General features: G+C 39.9%; 1 protein-coding gene across 8 annotated transcripts in view; it reads left to right on the top strand.

Moving 5' to 3' along the window:
- Positions 1-17,725, top strand: part of SMC6 (structural maintenance of chromosomes 6) — a 98,258-nt gene that overhangs the window by 16,351 nt on the left and 64,182 nt on the right. For all 8 annotated transcript variants that reach the window (XR_005291761.2, XR_006279738.1, XR_006279737.1 and 5 more), the window contains exons 10-14: positions 18-116; positions 3,211-3,357; positions 4,404-4,492; positions 12,800-12,964; positions 14,127-14,305. Coding sequence is in view for 5 of the 8 variants with exons in the window: in XM_038394147.2 (XP_038250075.1) it covers positions 18-116; positions 3,211-3,357; positions 4,404-4,492; positions 12,800-12,964; positions 14,127-14,305 (679 nt within the window). In the remaining 3 variants the exon portion in view is untranslated. The remainder of the gene's footprint in view (positions 1-17; positions 117-3,210; positions 3,358-4,403; positions 4,493-12,799; positions 12,965-14,126; positions 14,306-17,725) is intronic.

Here is a 17,725-nt window from a genome sequence, read left to right on the forward strand (position 1 = left end):
TCTTTTAAACATTTCAGGTGAATGAAACTGAAAAAGAAATTAAACCAATCAAAGATAGTATTGACATTGAGGAAGGACGTACTGAAAAGTATGATCAGAAGTTAAACGAATGGCAGGTAGGTCTTAAACAACATGTTAATTCTGAATTTAGTCTGGAAGCATAATGTAGTAAAATCTCATAGTAAACAAAGCTGATAATTATCCGATGAAGTGAGCTATAGCTCACGAAAGCTTATGCTCAAATAAATTTGTTAGTCTCTAAGGTGCCACAAGTACTCCTTTTCTTTTTGCGGATACAGACTAACACAGCTGCTACTCTGAAACCTGATAATCAATACCACTGAACTGCTGCTTTTTTGCTGATGATGGCAAATCAACTTGAAGAACTCCTTCTGTTTATAGTCATTTATATCATTCAAAGAGTTAATCAGGTTTCATATTCTTAGCATTAACTGATAACACAGTACTGTCAGTCAAGGGCCACAATTTAACTTTGTGAGGACAGCATATTTGACACGCATATGTTAAATTATAATTTTAAAAAGTTCATTTTTAAACATTTTCTTGAATATATATCTATATAATTGTTCTAGGTTTGTTGTGTTTGGTACTATTATGTTTGTGGGAGAAAGGGCTTTCGAATGCCACTCCTCTCGACCCATTTCTGATGACATTTGATCAAAATTTCCACCAACAGGATACTTGAAGGTGGGTGGGTGGACAGCGAGTCTCCCCTGCCATGTCACAAAGGGTGGCATCATTGAAATTCTGATTCTGTAGATTTTTACCAGTCAAAAGACTTCTTCCTTACTTGGCTATCATTAACTTGCCCTTGGAATTGCTCCCAGACTATATGGCTTCTTTGTTCTAGTTAGGCAGTGAAATTAGTTTGCTTAAATTTATAATTCTCCACTGTTAAGTAGATTATCAGAGCTATCTCCTCAGTTTCTTCCAGTTATAGCCTAAAGAGCCATATCTAAATAGCAGTCTTTATTTATGCCCTGTTGATTAGCAGTCTGAACCTTCATGGTCAGATTAGTGCTTGTTCACCCCTCCAGTTCAGTGGGGACCAACTCTAGGATGGGAAGATGGTTTGTTCTCTGTGCTTGCTGAGTCCTAGGTGTTTTGTTTCGTTGATTCACTCAACGACTATCTGTGTGATTGTTATGTGATGTGGAATCACTCACTGAGAACCAAACTGAGATGACCAATTTTGCATAGACTAGTGAGTAGTATTTGAATGATGGTTACGTTTAATTCTGTTATATATAGGTTCTTATACGATGCTTATCACAGTAGTATCTGAGTGCCTTTCAATAGTGTATTAAGCAATATGACTATCATTTGTCATGTGTTATGTCAAGTCAGCACTGGCCATTTGAGAGCTGGAGACCACTAGTGAAAGGCACAAGTATTCTGCAAATAAATAATTCCCTGAGCCATATAGAGACTAAATTGATCTTTCATGGCACTGGACCTTTCATGGCACCCTTTTCAGATGTGTTAAGAGAGGGACCTCGTGAATCAGATATTCAGGTGATATGCATAGAACTTGTTCCACACTGGATCTATAAAACATTACTGTTCTGTGTGTGTGGTTTTGAATCCATTAAAATCCTTCAGTTTTTTTTTTTCCCCAAACTTAGCAAAGCACTTTTTCTTGATTGAAAATTACATGTGAGCCAAATATACATGTTTAAAATGAAGCTGATTTTAGTTACTTTTTTCAGTTGGAGTATTTCAGTAGTCTTAAAAATAGGCCATTAGCTTAATCTCTTTGACATACTGTTATCACAGTAATTGAAATGGTTTACTTTGTGCCTTTGTCAGCGATCAGTTTAATGGACTGTCCTCTGTAGCGGTCGTCTGTGCCTACAATAAAAATTAAAAAAAATTGTAAAATCACAAGAACAAAGGAAACGGAGATAGATGGACTTGGAAGCTACTTTTAATAAGGCAACCACCACCTGGAGCTCCCTCTTGCAGTAGGCCACTGTGGCACAATCAGTGCACCCATCTCAGTTTCCCCTCTGTCTAGCCATATAAAGAGAGCTCTCACTGTCTAGTTCAGATTCCTATCTCTGGGCATCATTTATTCATTCTTAGAATCCTCATAGTAAAACTGTTCTCCCAGTTCCCACAGTAAAACAGAAAGATGCATCGATTTTTCCATTCTCTAGAGATATCACTTCAAGGTCCACCCACCTGTGAGTATACGAGCAGTTCCTTTCTGCCCTTGTTCCAGAGCCCCACTCTCCAGGCTATCCGAGAGAGTGACCAGTCTCATGACTCTTCTGCCCAAAACACAGTCCAACAACTCAGCCCTTTTCAATCTCTTGGCACTGGCTCTCCAGCTCAGGAAGGTCAGCAGGCTAATCCCTTTCCTGACTGATCCTCAGGCAGCTCTCATCTGCACCTCTCCTTGCTCTTTCAGTTTGTGTTCTCAGGCAGCTATCCTCTGCATGCTTTCTTGATTTTTCCAGGCAGCTATCACATGCTTTTTCCTATCTTTCCTTTATATGGCCCTGATGCCTTCTTTGAACTGCATTTTTTTTTCTTTTGACATGAATACAATTTTTTTAAGGACTGAGAGCAGTCTCAATGACAGCAACAGACCTATTATTTTAATACTGAGCTTTCCTGTTAAACTTAGCTTGTAACTTAAACCACATTAAATATAGAAGTATTTTAAACAGTGTCTTAAGGTACATTGTAAAACACGGAAAACCTTAAATATATCAATTATAAACTCAGTATCCTGGGAGGCAGCCAGTCAGCCACAGGTGCTCTGGAGCCTGTTCCTCCTTAAAGGAGTTAGTCAGACTGTGACACTACTCTTGACACTCTTTTTCAAAGTTTCTGGTTTATATTGTTAAAATGTGCAGAGCCAAATATCCTTTTACTTTCCCACAAGCCACACATTTGGTAACTTCAAATGTAGTAAATTTTGCCAGACAACAAAACAAACTCTTTGCATTAAATGTTTCAACTCAAAGGATAACTATTGGGTAACTTTTTATACGCTTCTTAAACCATGGACTGACTTACTCATATCTTCTAATGTCCCTGTGGAATATATTTTGGGGGAAAAATCACTTCAAATAGCTGGCTTCAGGTTTGTCTCAAAAGATTTTCCTGGCTTAAAGAGTTGTGGAAATAAAATATTTTGTTTCATGACATGAATTCATGTATTAATATTTTTGTTGTAAGGTCAAAGTAAATGAAGCAGAAGAAAAGTACAAGGCCATCCAAGATAAGTTAGAGAAGATAAGTGAAGAAGCACAAGCATTGCAGCCTCAGTGTGTTTGTTTGAGAGCTGATGTACAAGCAAAAAGAAAAGCATACAATGAGGCTGAGGTTGGTGGAAAAACACGTTTTCTAATCCTATAATGCTAATGGTGATATTCTGAAACATATGCCGTAGTTCAAATTACTTTGTGGAAGTTCTATGGCTGTGTATATAGGAGGTTAGACTTGATGACCACATTGATCCCTTCTGTTTTTTATGAAAAAGGCCCCGGTCATGTGCTGAGCTCTGCCCAGGTGGACTCCTGCATTTATGTGGAGGCCCACTGAAATCATAGTGACTTAAGGCAAGTGCAGTGTGAGAGAGTAGAGAGAGTGAGGGAGCTCCCTGCAGGAGACTTGAAGCCCGGAGCAGGCTTGCTAAATGAGCTAACCAGATGCACCTTGCATGGAGAGGGAACTGCAAACAGCTGGTTTCTAATAAGATAGCTGAAGCAGTTGTTTGAGGGAGGTGATTCTAGGATGTCCACTCTGAGCAGGACAGCTGCAAGCCAAACCACAGGTTGGTGACTCCTAAGAAGTCTTTTTTTTTTTTTTTTTTTTTTTTTTTTGTAAGGGACTAGAGGAAAGCACCCTTTTTCTCCCAGTCTCTGCGGCAAGAGCAATGCCTTGGGACAGATTTTTGGGACTCTCCGTTTTACTTTTGAGTTATTTTCTAACCATTCACAGAGTGGTGAATGGACAAGCAAATGTGTGGAGTCTCTGTAAAAAGGCCTAGAAGAGGCAGAATAAAGGGCAGAGTAGAGGCATCCCCGCCACAAGAGGGTGCACAGGGTCAAACAGCTCATCCACATGGAGGCTTCCACTTGAATGGAGCCAGTTGTATGATCAGGACTATAGTGTGCACATCCTTTATAATGGTACTAAAGACTGGATGGCTATTGGGGGCACATTAACATAATTAGAAAAGAAACTGATAAAATGATTAGCATGAAATTCAAGCTCTAATCTTCTGCTGCAGTATTGCAAAATGGTAAATGACATTAGTGTTTGTCTTCAGAAAAATAGTAGATGTGTTTAATTTATTGTTTGTGAAGACCAAGTAAGCCAAATCAAATAAGAATCAATATATATTATGTGTCTAATTTTCTTGGTAGGCACATTATAATCGTTCGAGAACAGAATTAAAACGACTAGAAAAAGATGATGAACAGCTACGGAAACGAATTGAAGAACTGAAAAATAGGTAAATGCCCCACAGTGTTTGTAATGCACATTTGTGGTATGCAGAGAATGAGCTCTTCAGAATTGGATGATCCAATATCTTTAAGATTTTCACGACTATAATTTTGCTTAAAACGCAAAATATAAAAAGGTTGAAAATTCTGTCCTGGGACTGACTTACACACACACAGACTGGCTTGTTTTTCTAATCTCTATTAATAACCACATTCACTTGAAAATAGTATGGTCTCTGAGAGAAGTAGTATAGTTCTGAGAAGAGTCATCTTTAGATGTACACTTTTGGTCCAATGTAACTTCTGACAGGTGAAGTTGGAAACAAAATAGAAAAATCTGGCTTTTTGACAGAGCAAGCCTTCCAGGTATGTTTCGCTATATGCAAGGCTGATTTAGCATTTTTACTATAAACTAATATCCAAGATTTCAGTGTCTCCATTACAAAAGCCTTTAGTGAACTGAAACTCGGAGTTCAAGTTGTTACTCTCTAGATGTTGTATTTTTGAGTTTACTTCTCTTTGTGTGTGTGTGTGTGTGTGTGTGTGCGCATCTTTCTTAAAAAAAAATAATAATAATTAAGGCTCTCATAATTTGAGTATTCATTTAAATATCTAGAACCAGATAACATGGCTTCAAACACAGTTTAATTTTAGAGAACACTGACTAAAGCAGCGTTTTTCAAATGCAGCCACTGTGGGTGCATACGGCCACCAGGGGCTTTTCTTGCGTCCAGAGCCTTCTGGGAGCCAATTTCGGGGGAAGGGGAAAAGCAGCGGTTCGTCCTCCCCAGGGGCCACCAGCAGTGGTTGAGCCCTGCCCACCTCTGGGAAGACGCAAGCTGGAGGAGCAGGCAGTCAGTGAGTTCCCCATGTTACTGGAGGTGGTAAGGTTGGGCTTCAGTGGTGGGCGTCAGGCATCAGTCACGTGACTTCAGCTCTGTACCCAGGGTGAAGGGCTTTGGGTTCCATTTCCAAGCTGTACGGTGGTGGGCTCCGGCCCTGAGCTCACCCACCCCATCATCTCTGGCACCTGCTGTCTCCCCCAGTGCCCCGTAGCTGCGTCTATAGCCACCTCCCTATCCAGAGCTTAATTTGTTCACGGCCTTGCCGGGGTTGAGCAAGTCGGCTATGAAAAGTGCTATGAACAAACATACAAATATCACTTTTCACCACAGACTTATAGCTAGCAAGTCTTAAAAAACAAAACCAAAAAGCAAAAGAAACAACAATAAAAAAGACAATGTTCAAAGCATCTTATTTGTGTTTCTGTTTTGTGTAGGTCCAGTAAAGAATAGAGACAACTGTACATTGTTTTTTTGCAGACTCAATAATAAAAATAAACACCCTTATGTAGATAAATTACAATGATTTGGACATGTATATGTACATATTTGTTTTTCCTAAAGTTAATTAAGTATTAGAAAAAGTTGTCAGAATGGCCACAGCAAAAGTTGGCCACACTCTGAGGCCACCAAAATTTTGTTGAGAACCCTTGGACTAAAACATGTACTTAAAGCTTTTACCAGGAGCAGAAGTCTTTTAATGTGTACTGCTTTAGTAGTGGTTGTATTCTTGCTGTTTTGTGTGTTGTCTTTAATGTGATTGGCACCTACTATATTCATCTGTGAGTTTTTGACACACACATTTCTGGTGAAGGAGTGAATTTTTTGACTGGTGGTAGGGAATTGTGTTTTTTTTTTTTTGTTTTTTGTTTTTTTTTTTTTAAATCAGTGTGCCCATTTATTGCTCTTAACGGGACTAAATCCTTTGACAGAAGAATTTGAAGCTATACCCATTCAGAAGTCTGACATGGATGCAGGAACGTTTTTTTTTTTATATATAAGGCAAATGATTAACAGTTGGAGGGCAAGAGAAATGTAAAACACTTAGGCAAGGGCTCAAAAAACCCTAAACTTCCACTTTTGTTAATATTTAACCATACTTTAACTGCCATGATTGCCTGTTTCTTGTTCCTCATTTGATCTTTTAATTCTTACCTCTTTTCTTTAAAAGTAGAAAATGAGGATTAAAATAAATAGTTTGCCTTTTTGTTTGTCTTGATTTCAAGACTTCAAGTTACCAGAGAATCGACCATTTACTGTAGTTCAGACCAGCAAGTGACCTGTGCCCTACACTGCAGAGGAAGGCGAAAACCACCCCCACGATCTCTGACAATCTGACCTGGGGAAAATTCCTTCCGGACTCCAAATATGGTGATCAGTTGGACCCTGAGCATATGGGCTAGACCCACTAGCAAGACACCTGGAAAAAAATTCTCCGTTGTCAGTCCTTCCCATCTAGTGTTCCATCTTCAGACGTTAAAATATTTACTAATAGCGCTCATGGATGGGACATATACCACTGTAGGCAGTGCCTGGGGTCTGCTAGACTCCCAGGATCCCATCTGGATATTTAATTAAAGATATCCCTATCCACAAATATTACTGGGAATTGTGTGATTATGGGAGATTTTAATGTACCAGGTCCAGCTATGAGCACAAATGTTACTAATACCAACTGGGCCCAGATATTCCTGGATGTGATCGCTGACAAATTCAAGGTCATACACTTAGGAACTAACAAGAATTTTTGCTATGAGCTGGGGACATATCAGTTGGAAGCGACAGAGGAAGAGAAAGACTTGGGTGTATAATTGATCACTGAGAGCCATCAATGTGATGCAGCCATGAAAAAGGTTAATGCAATCCTAGGATACATCCAGCGAAGTATTTCCAGTAAAGACAGTGAAGTGATGTTTCCATTGTAGAAGGCACTGGTGAGACCTCCTCTGGAATAGTGTGTGCAATTCTGGTCTCCTGTGTTCAAAAAAGATGAATTCAAACTGGAACAAGTGCAGAAAAGGGCTACTCAGCTGATTAGAGGAATGGAAAACCTACCTTATGAGAACAACAAGGAGTCTGGTGGCACCTTAAAGACTAACAGATTAGGGTTAGATAATCTGTTAGTCTTTAAGGTGCCACCAGACTCCTTGTTGTTTTTGTGGATACAGACTAACACGGCTACCCCTAATACTTGCTACTTTATGAGAGGAAATTAAGGAGCTTGGCTTGTTTAACCTAATGAAATGAAGGCTGATATGATTGCTTTCTATAAATACATCAGAGGTATAAACACCCTGGAGAGAGAGGAGTTATTTAAGTTAAGGGCCAGTGTTAGCACAAGAACAAAGATATAAACTGGCCATCAACAAATTTAGGCTTGAAATTAGACAAAGGTTTCTACCATCAAAGGAGTGAAGTTCTAGAACAGCCTTTAAGGAGTATAGTGGGGGCAAAAATCCTAACTGGCTTCAAGACTGAGCTTGTTAAATTTATGGATGGGATGGTTTGATGAGACTGCCACAGTGGTATATGTCCCATCCATGAGTGCTATTAGTAAATATTTTAACGTCTGGAGATGGAACACTAGATGGGAAGGACTCTGACAACAGAGAATTTTTTTTCCAGGTGTCTTGCTAGTGGGTCAGGGACTTGCTGGCCTCCATTACCTATCTTTCCCAAAGTGATTTTGACCCAAACATGCTTCTTTTTTTTTCTTTTTTTTTGTCCGTTTCATCACTTCTAGTTTCTTTAGTCTACTTTGTAATTAGTACATAATGCTACTCCACCACCTTTGCCTTTAATTCTGTCTTTCCTGAACGGCACATACACTTTAATACCTGTACTCCAGTCATGGCTGCTATTCCACCAAGTTTGTTATCCCTATAATATCTGGTTTCACTTCCCTTAACAGTAATTCTTCCTCCATTTAGTTACCTATGTTCCTTGCATTGGTGTACAGATAACTTAATTGTTTCTGCTTGGATTCACCCAAATTCCTCATCCGATTAGGTACAGTAATTTTACTGCCAGTATCGCCTACCTGACTGTTAGTGCCAATACCAATTACACTATATTTCTTGTTGCCCAGTCTCTTACCTTCTGTTGTTCCCTTCTCCAACATTGTATCTGCTCTTGATTTTCCTGCCACTCAATATTAGAATCAGGTGTCGAGATTACATGAGCATCTCCCAACCATCTCCCCCAGATTACAAGTTAAAAGTTATTTTAATCAGTTTTGCCAGCCTCAATCCCAGAAGTCTATATGCTCCCTATTCAGGTGGAGTCCATCCCATAAGAACAGTCTTCAGTCCATGAATGCCTCCTGGTGGTCAAACAACCTCCTTATAGCACCGTTTCCTGAGCCATCTGTTGATTATCATAACCTTGTCTCATCTTCGCTTTCCTCCTTTAGGGACAGGTAGAATCCCACTGAAGATCACCTGAGCGTCTGTTTCTTTAATCATCTTCACCAGCCTGGCATAGTCTTCCTTGGTGTGTTCCATGAGAACCTAATAGTATTATTTGCTCCCATGTGAAGGGACACTTGCATTCTTTCCTGCTCCCATTATGATCTTCAGCCTCAGGTCCACATCCCGTATCTTAGCTCCTGGCAGTCAGCCCATCCTTCTGTTCTCTGGATCAACTCTAGTGACAGGCCTGTTTGCTGTTCTTGGTAGGGAGTCTTCAGTCACATAGACCCCCTCTTTTCTTGGTGTAGGTGCAATTTTCTGACCTGCCTTTTTCCTTCTGTTCTTTCTGGTTGCAAGTCATCTTGTCTTTTGTTCTCATTTGAAATCTTCTGTGAGTCATTCTCTATCCTCCTGGGGCTCTGAGCTCTGGTTATCTTAGTTGACTGTCCCTCTTCCTGTAGGACTTAGCTGCTCTTCTGTTACTACTTACCTTGCTCCTTCATTTTGCAACTCAGCAAACACATTCCTCTGCTCTCTTTTGCTAGCCTGTCTTTTTTTTTTTTTTTTTTTTTTTCCCCCCCCTGCCCTTTTCTCGTAGCCACATGCTGGATGAGGAAGGTGGCCCACAAAAGCAATCTACCTTCACAGTTATGTGGTCCAGCTAGTATCTGCAAGTCTTGAGTTTCCCCTTCAGCCTCCTCCGTCTCCTGAAATTCCTGTCGAAACTCAACCATAGTGTCTAGCTGCATCATCTCTAAACCTTGGATCTTCTCTTCCATCAGTTCCGTCAGGCAGCACTTGATACAAATGAAGCATCATTCAGGTACCCTCTCTAGAATAATGTACATCTTTCAGCTTCTACATTCAGGCAACTTTATTGACCATTCCATTCCCTGAGCCACTACCACTGCTGCTTCTGTAGCTGTAATAACCTTCCCTCCTAAGCTGCTGTCCTAAATAAATAAATAAAACACAGAACATCATGTTCACCCTGTTTTCAGCTCTGTGTGCTGGCTGACAGCTTGGATGCTTTGAGAGGCCTGCTGATTAGGGAAATTCTGAGCCCTAGTCAGGGCTCAGCTGTGATCAAAGGCTCTACTTCTTTCATAACAGACTACTCGCTACCAGCCAGTCCTTTGGCTAAAGCAGTTTTCTCACACTCAGTTTTTCTGTAGAGCTTGCTGATTTTCAGTCAAATCAGGATCTCCTGGGTTCTCCTCAGGCTGTCGTTAGAACAACGCTTCCTCAGCTCTCGTCCTCTAATGCCCTTACTCTACTTGCGCTACATTGATGAATTCTTCTTTGTCTGGACCCATGGAAAAGAAGCCCTTGAGGAGTTCCACCCTGACTTCAACAATTTCCATCCCACTATCAACCTCAGCCTGGACCAGTCCACACAAGAGATCCACTTCCTGGACACTATGGTGCTAATAAGCAATGGTCACATAAATACCGCCCTATGCCGGAAACCTACTGACCACTGTACTTACCTACATGCCTCCAGCTTTCATCCAGACCATACCAAACGATCCATTGTCTACAGCCAAGCTATACCGCATTTGCTCCAATCCCTCAGACAGAGAAAAACACCTACAAGATCTCTATCAAGAGTTCTTACAATTACAATAGCCACCTGCTGAAGTGAAGAAACAGATTGACAGAGCCAGAAGAGTACCCGGAAGTCACCTACTACAGGACAGGCCCAACAAAGAAAATAACAGAACGCCACTAGCCATCAGCTTCAGCCCCCAACTAAAACCTCTCCAACGCATCATCAAGGATCTACAACCTATCCTGAAGGACCCATCACTCTCACAGATCTTGGGAGACAGGCCAGTCCTTGCTTACAGACAGCTTCCCAACCTGAAGCAAATACTCACCAGCAACCACACACCACACAACAAAAACACTAACCCAGGAACCTATCGTTGCAACAAAGGCCGTTGCCAACTGTATCCACACATCTTTTCAGGAGACACCATCATAGGGCCTAATCACATCAGCCACACTATCAGAGGCTCGTTCACCTGCACATCTACCAATGTAATATATGCCATCATGTGCCAGCAATGCCCCTCTGCCATGTACATTGGCCAAACTGGACAGTCTCTACGTAAAAGAATAAATGGACACAAATCAGACGTCAAGAATGATAACATTCAAAAACCAGTCGGAGAACACTTCAGTCTCTCTGATCACTCGATTACAGACCTGAGAGTGGCTATCCTTCAACAAAAAAACTTCAAAAATGGACTCCAATGACAGACTGCTGAATTGGAATTAATTTGCAAACTGGATACAATTAACTTAGGCTTGAATAGAGACTGGGAGTTGATGGGTCATTACACAAAGTAAAACTATTTCCCCTTGTTTGTTTTCCCCTCCTACTGTTCTTGTAAAGTGCTGGAAATGGCCCACCTTGATTATCAGTACAAAAGGCCTCCTCCCCCCCCCCCCGCTCTTCGGCTGGTAATAGTTCGCCTTTCTTGATCACTCTTGTTATGGTCTGTATGGTAACACCCATTGTTTCATGTTCTCTGTGTATATAAAATCTCCCCACTGTATTTTCCACTGTATGCATCTGATGAAGTGAGCTGTAGCTCACAAAAGCTTATGCTCTAATAAATTTGTTAGCTTCTAAGGTGCCGCAAGTTTTTGCTTCAGGTATATTTCTCCAAAACTCAATTGTTTTGACCTTAGAGACCAGATAACCCCCGTGGTCTTGGCCTCCCATGCTAATTACAACTCTCTCCTCTCCCCTCAGCCAGCATGTTTTTCTATTGACTTGATATATAAATAGGGCTTCCTTTGTGTTTGACATATTCTGCATGGAAGATCTAGGGGGAGACAAGTAAATTAATGTAAAAACTTTGTATATCATCCCTGCTTACTTAAACATATTTTTAGTATAAGTCACACAACTTGTTGTGCAACACCCATATATCTCTCTCGAAAGGCTTATGATGATCAGTATGATATAAGCTTTTGGTACTTTACGCAACATTCTTTATAGATAAATACTGTGACAGCAATGCGTTAGGTGTAGTGAGTTTGTCAGGTTTGATAGGAGTTGTTGTTGGAGAACAGGGAACCCTTTACTAGGCATCCAGGGGCTCTTTAGGATCATAGGCATAGTGTTGATTTCATGATCAAGCTGTGGCATCAGTTCCTGCAAGTACTGTACAGCAGGGCATTAGGGAGACAAAGGGGAAACGTATTTGTTTGGTGCATCCACACCTTGCAGTAGGACACAAACTTGCTTTGTAAAATGAATGCGACATGAGAAAATTGATAACATTTGTGCTTGTATGATAAGGGACTGATTATTTGAGCAGTGTCGGGGAGAATGGATGACACTCGGGTCCTATAACTTGTAATACATCTGGTACAGGTTCTACACATACTGTACTTGTGGTGTTTGAAGGGGGGAGTGTTGGGTAAAACAAAAACAACCTTATTTTATCTTGTATTTATTTTTAGTTACAAGGTTTATTTCCATTTTTTCCTATGGGAACTGCTTATTGTTATAGAGCACCTATTGCTCAAAGAAAGCATGATAGACGTTGCCATGATGTGCGTTTTAAAACATGAAAAAACCTGATCAATTTCTACAATATTAAAAATAGATAAATGCTTTGTTCTGCATTGTGCACCTGTGGTAGGTAACCATAATTACCCTTCTGTGTTTCTTAGACTTAGATCCTGCCTTAAGTTGTCACACCTCCATATCTGATTTTATTCACTTATCTAATTGCCTGGATTTTTTAGTTTATTTTGGAAATGTTTAATTCTGGTTTTGGTAAGGGAAATTCATTGTTAACAGCCAGACTGTATGTGGTCATGATCCCAAATAGACCTTGCATTTAGTTAGAGTGTGTCACATGCAGGCCAGACAACAGACAGGTTTTTCTGCTGTTGAATAATGTTGGATATGCTTGCTTAATAAAACCTGTTAAATGCTAAAATGTATGTTTTAAACAATTGTACAATTTTTTTTCTTTTCACGGTCATCCATTGTGTGTGATTTTTAAAATATTGAATCGTGGTCTGTGTACTGTTACAGTGCTGATCAAGTTTCAGAGTCTGAAAAGTTGGAAACACAGAAAAAAATAGTCCAGTTGAAAGAGCAGTTGAAGATCGTCCATGATCAAGAGGTCATGATGGTTCAAGATATGGATCAATTTCAGCAGGCTGTCTACAAATTCAAGGAAGAACATGCTAGACTCAAGTAAGTTTAACTTTGTTTTTAATTATCCAAGTTTCTTTATAACAAATGGTAATAGGTGTTCTGCTTCATTACCTGTATTTCAAGTACTCCATGCAGCACTAGACTTGATTTATTTTTTAGTCCTAATTCTCCCAAAGCACCTTATGATCTGGTACTACTTGGTCCATCATCTACAGTGAGGCTAAGTTTGAAAGTTCTCAGCACAAAGTACAAAATGTGCTGACATTTAAGGTGAAATGCAGTGCTAAAATTAAAATCTGATTTAATCTAAGACAGGGTGGGTGAAAAACGGTTGTTTTTTGTTTTTTAAAAAAAAGTCAGACTTTTTTAAATTTAAAAACTCAGGCAGATAATGGTGGTTGTGACTGTAATATAATAAGGGACTTGACATTTATTGATGCTTACTCTTCTCATATTAGTCCTGTTAATCTTCCTTAATTCCCACGATCTTACTTCTACATCAAAATTGTTTCTTATTGGTGTGTTTTTACCTAGAAGAACATTTCTGGAAGATGCTGGACTTCTAATTACATTCATAACATGATTATCACTTGAGTTCTACTGATATTTCCTGTATGTTTTGTATATCATTTGTTTGTGCAGACTATTTATGAAATGTTGATGATACCCATAAGATAAATGGTAAAACCATAATTGCATTTATCAAGCCTCTTCTGGTAAGCTCACATGTACAATGGAACTCATGTTCATATTCTAGCTTACACTTTCTTGAACTCAATATGTTACCATCTCTACCTTCACATTTCTGTTCTGAGTCTGTGTACACCTAACATCGAGTTAGTGAAATTCCTTTCTGTAGTCACACTTCTGATATTAGTACTATGTACCTTTTGAAGTTATCTTGGAAATCTTTCTTTCTGTTTTTATTATTGACTCTTGCTTGTGTTTGTATTGTTGCTCTGTGCATGTCACTTTTTGGTACAAATGAAAATGTTTTTCAAATCCATGTACTCTAGAGCAATGAGTTTAGTTCAGCATATTCTTCATTTTGAAGCCTAAATCCTTTTTCCAATTGTAACAAGCTTTGTTACGGCAACAAGAAAATCTGACTGCTAAATTTGACAACTGATATAACAACGTTTGACAAAATTTTATTTATAAATTTGTTACAAAATGTTTCAGTAGCCTTTCCATTTCTCAGGCAAGAAGAACTTGATGTGAAACAAGCACTGGATTCCAAGCAAAGACAGCTGAAGGAGCTGACAGACAGTAAAACAAATAGATTGAAAAGATTTGGACAACATGTGCCAGTCCTTCTTGAAGCAATTGAAGATGCCTGTAGAAAAGGACATTTTAAATACAAACCTATTGGACCTCTAGGTAAGACAGCCCTTGCATAAAGGAACGTAAAAAGTTTGCCTCTATAGAGTCCCACTGTACACTTGGTCATGTGAACACAGAGCCTTTTTGAAAAGTATTTGTCACCTAAGGGGCATGATGTTCAATTCTCTTAAGGTCTGCATTTCCTAGACCAAATATATAAATATCCCAGCCCACTAACTGTCCCTCAGTTTCGCTCTTTTTCAACCTACTGGAGCAGTCACAGAACCAGCTTCTACCAAGCTGGTTAGTTGAATGCAAATCGTTTTTAAATAGTTTGAATAGTTCTGTGCGTAGACTCAGTCTTAATCTAATTTTGTAATTTTCATGTAGTTTCATTGTTGATTTGAATTCTTGCTGTCTTTGGGTCACCCCAGGCCTTGCTGAAGATAGCAGTTATGTTTAGGAAAATGGAATTTAGGAAATGATCTTGTTCTCCTCTATTCTGTGTATAGGTTTTTATACCACGCTCATCACCGTAATATAATCTGAACACCTTGCGGTAATGCATTTAACATATAACTACATCTAGCATGTGTTTCTTTGACAGAGGGAGAAGCATATATAGTGGAGTGTTTTTTGTTTTTGTAATGTCTTGTTTTTTATTTTAACATAAATATAGCTGTTACTATGTCTTGTTAGAAAAGATAAGATCAAAGAAATGTGGCTTCCATTGGAACAGAAAGTGGTGAGGTTTGTGATGGCCCTTAGTTCCTGGAGGCGTTCATTCCACCATCTCGGACAGCACCTGGAGAAAGTTATCTCCTTCACACACAAACTTCTCTTATTGTTAAGAGTTACATTGTGCCAGAGAAGCAGTTTGTCGACCATGGTCTTCATCCTGGAGCTTTAGATGATCTCTTAGGTATCCTGGCTCCAGGTCATGGAGTGCTTTGAATAGAAGGACTGAGACCTTAGAATTTCAAATCAAGTTCATGGTAAGCCAGTGTAGAAAGCAGAGGATATGTTTGTGGTAGCTTGCGTTGCTGCATTATTAACTAGATGGAGTTTAAGTGCTGAAGGCTCCATGCCCAGGTATATTGCATAGCTGTAATCCAGCTGAAAGGTGATGAAAGCATGAATAATGTTTGTCCTCCAGAATGGGACAGTTTCCTAGCCAAGAAGGTATGGTAGAAAGTAGTATTTACAGATGCTGCTATGTGAGAGTTCTGTGTTGGCAAGGAATTAGAGTACTCCTACACTATAGACGGTATTGACCAATTGTGGCGTGTATATTTAACTGACATCTGACATAGACGGCAGCATAGTTGCAGGCTCTTCAAAATACTTCTCTTTGCCCCCCCACCCCCACAACCATTTCTATCTTGTTCAGATTGAGATTCACCCAGCTGTTCTCCATCCAAGAGCTGATCTCATTGAGTATCTTGGTGGTAGTAATATGGTGGTGGTGAAGGCTATGTAGAGTAGTATATTATCTGCATATTGCTGGCACTTGAGTTCATGTCATCTGACCAGCTGACCTAGAGATCACATGTAGATGTTTGAAAAGGACTGGAGAGAGAATTGATCCTTGTGGAACTTCTCCAGTGAGAAGTTGCCTCTGTTCCTCATTTTGTGTAGCATAAAAAGTGGGGGAGGCCACTTAGTCAAAGGTTCTGATGTATAACCTTCTGCAAAGGATCCAGAAGGATGAGAAAACTGTTATAGAACAACTTTCTACAAGAGGCTGTGGTAGTTCTGGAGTTTGGGAGAAGTTTTCCCCAAGCATTAATTGTGTGGCTACTAAGCCTTTCTCAGTGCCAAAGCCTGATGCAAAATTTCAGCCTAAAAGGAGTCACTCATTCATCTTCAAGGAGTGTCCCTGTGGGTGCTCCACTTTAGGTGTTCATGCGCCCAGCACTTGTAATCAGAGATTTGTAGTAGCAGTGCCCGTCTCGCACTGCCTCGGGCAGTTACATAGCACTGCACGACCAACTGTACCTCATTTTCTTCTCTACTGCCTTTGGCTTCCATCAGAGCAATTAGCAGCACCTCTTACCTACTTTTAGCTAAGAGAGTTTTATAGTTAATAGTCAGCTTAGTAATTAGTCAGTCATTCTTACCGTTTACTTATTTTATTTTAAAAAAGGGGAATAAAGAAAGACTTTTTATTAGGACTTTAAGTTTAAGCTTCTACCGAGTTACTGCTCCCCTTCTTAATTTGGGACAGAACCTCTCAGGCATGCCCGGGTGGCCGGGATTTAAGTGCTGCCTATCTTGCCGATTGTCAGTCCTTGTTTTTGACCAACATGCAACAGTGTTTTCGCTGTGTCAGCAAGACACATTATCTCTCAAGTGTCCATGCTGCTGTAATCTAAAGGTCATAACGACATGGTGACTTTATTACAGTAAAAGTTATCAGTTTGTTCCAGAGCCATCTCTATTGACACCTCAGTTTGGGACAGTTTCTCAGATTTGTCACCTAAAAATAATGGCTCAAGTGTGGGAATCTCCCTCATAATCTCTCAAGTGCAGACTGTTTCAAAGAATTCATTTAGCTTCTCTGCAATAGCTTTGCATTCCTTGAGTGCTCCTTTAGCACCTTGATTGTCCAGCGGCCCCACTGATGGTTTAGCAGGCTTCCTGCTTCTGATTTTTTTTTTTTTTAATTGCTATTAGTTTTCATGTCTTTGCTTGTTGCTCTTCAAATTTATTTTCTGGCCTGCCTAATTATACTTGAAGTCTAGCAAATCAAGTGTAAATGTTCCTTTCTATTTTCCTCAGTAGGATTTGACTTCCAATTTTTGTTTCTTACTGCTTCTTTTACTCCGTTGAACCATAGTTTATTTTTTGGTCCTCTTGTTTTTTCTTTTATTTGAAGTATACCTATAGTTTGAATCTCTATTAGGTGTTTTTAAAAAGTCTTCATGCAGCTTGCAGGCATTTCACTCTTTTGAGTGTCCGTTTTCATTTCTGTTTAGCTTCCTTGTTTTTCTGTAGTTACCCTTTCTGAAGTTAAATGCCACTGTGGTGAGTTTCTTTAGTATTTTCCCCTTTATAAGGATGTTCAATTTCATTACATAATGGTTGCTATTGCCAAGCGATTCAGCTGTATTCACCTCTTGGACCACATCCTGTGCACCATTTACTGTTACCAGGGGTTCTTTCAACCCAAAGCTCTTGGTAACTTTTACGCTGTGCGATGTGGTGTCAGGAAATAAATCGGGAGACACGGCCATCCGACCAATAGATGGCTGGCGCAAACAGGACAACACAAAAGTGCTTTCACTTAAAGCTAAACTTTCCTTATTCTCAAGCACTTATACACATGTCCACAACAGGTTAGTAAAACACCCCCCAACCCTTGATGATTACCAAAACTGAGCGTGGCTCTCGAGTGGCACAACGGCAGCCCGTCTGCTGGTGGGGAACACAAGATGCATCCAGAGAGGGAGTCCAGTCCTGAAGAGTCCCACTACC

Source organism: Dermochelys coriacea, chromosome 3 (assembly GCF_009764565.3).
Source record: "Dermochelys coriacea isolate rDerCor1 chromosome 3, rDerCor1.pri.v4, whole genome shotgun sequence".
NCBI classification, from domain to species: domain Eukaryota; kingdom Metazoa; phylum Chordata; order Testudines; family Dermochelyidae; genus Dermochelys; species Dermochelys coriacea.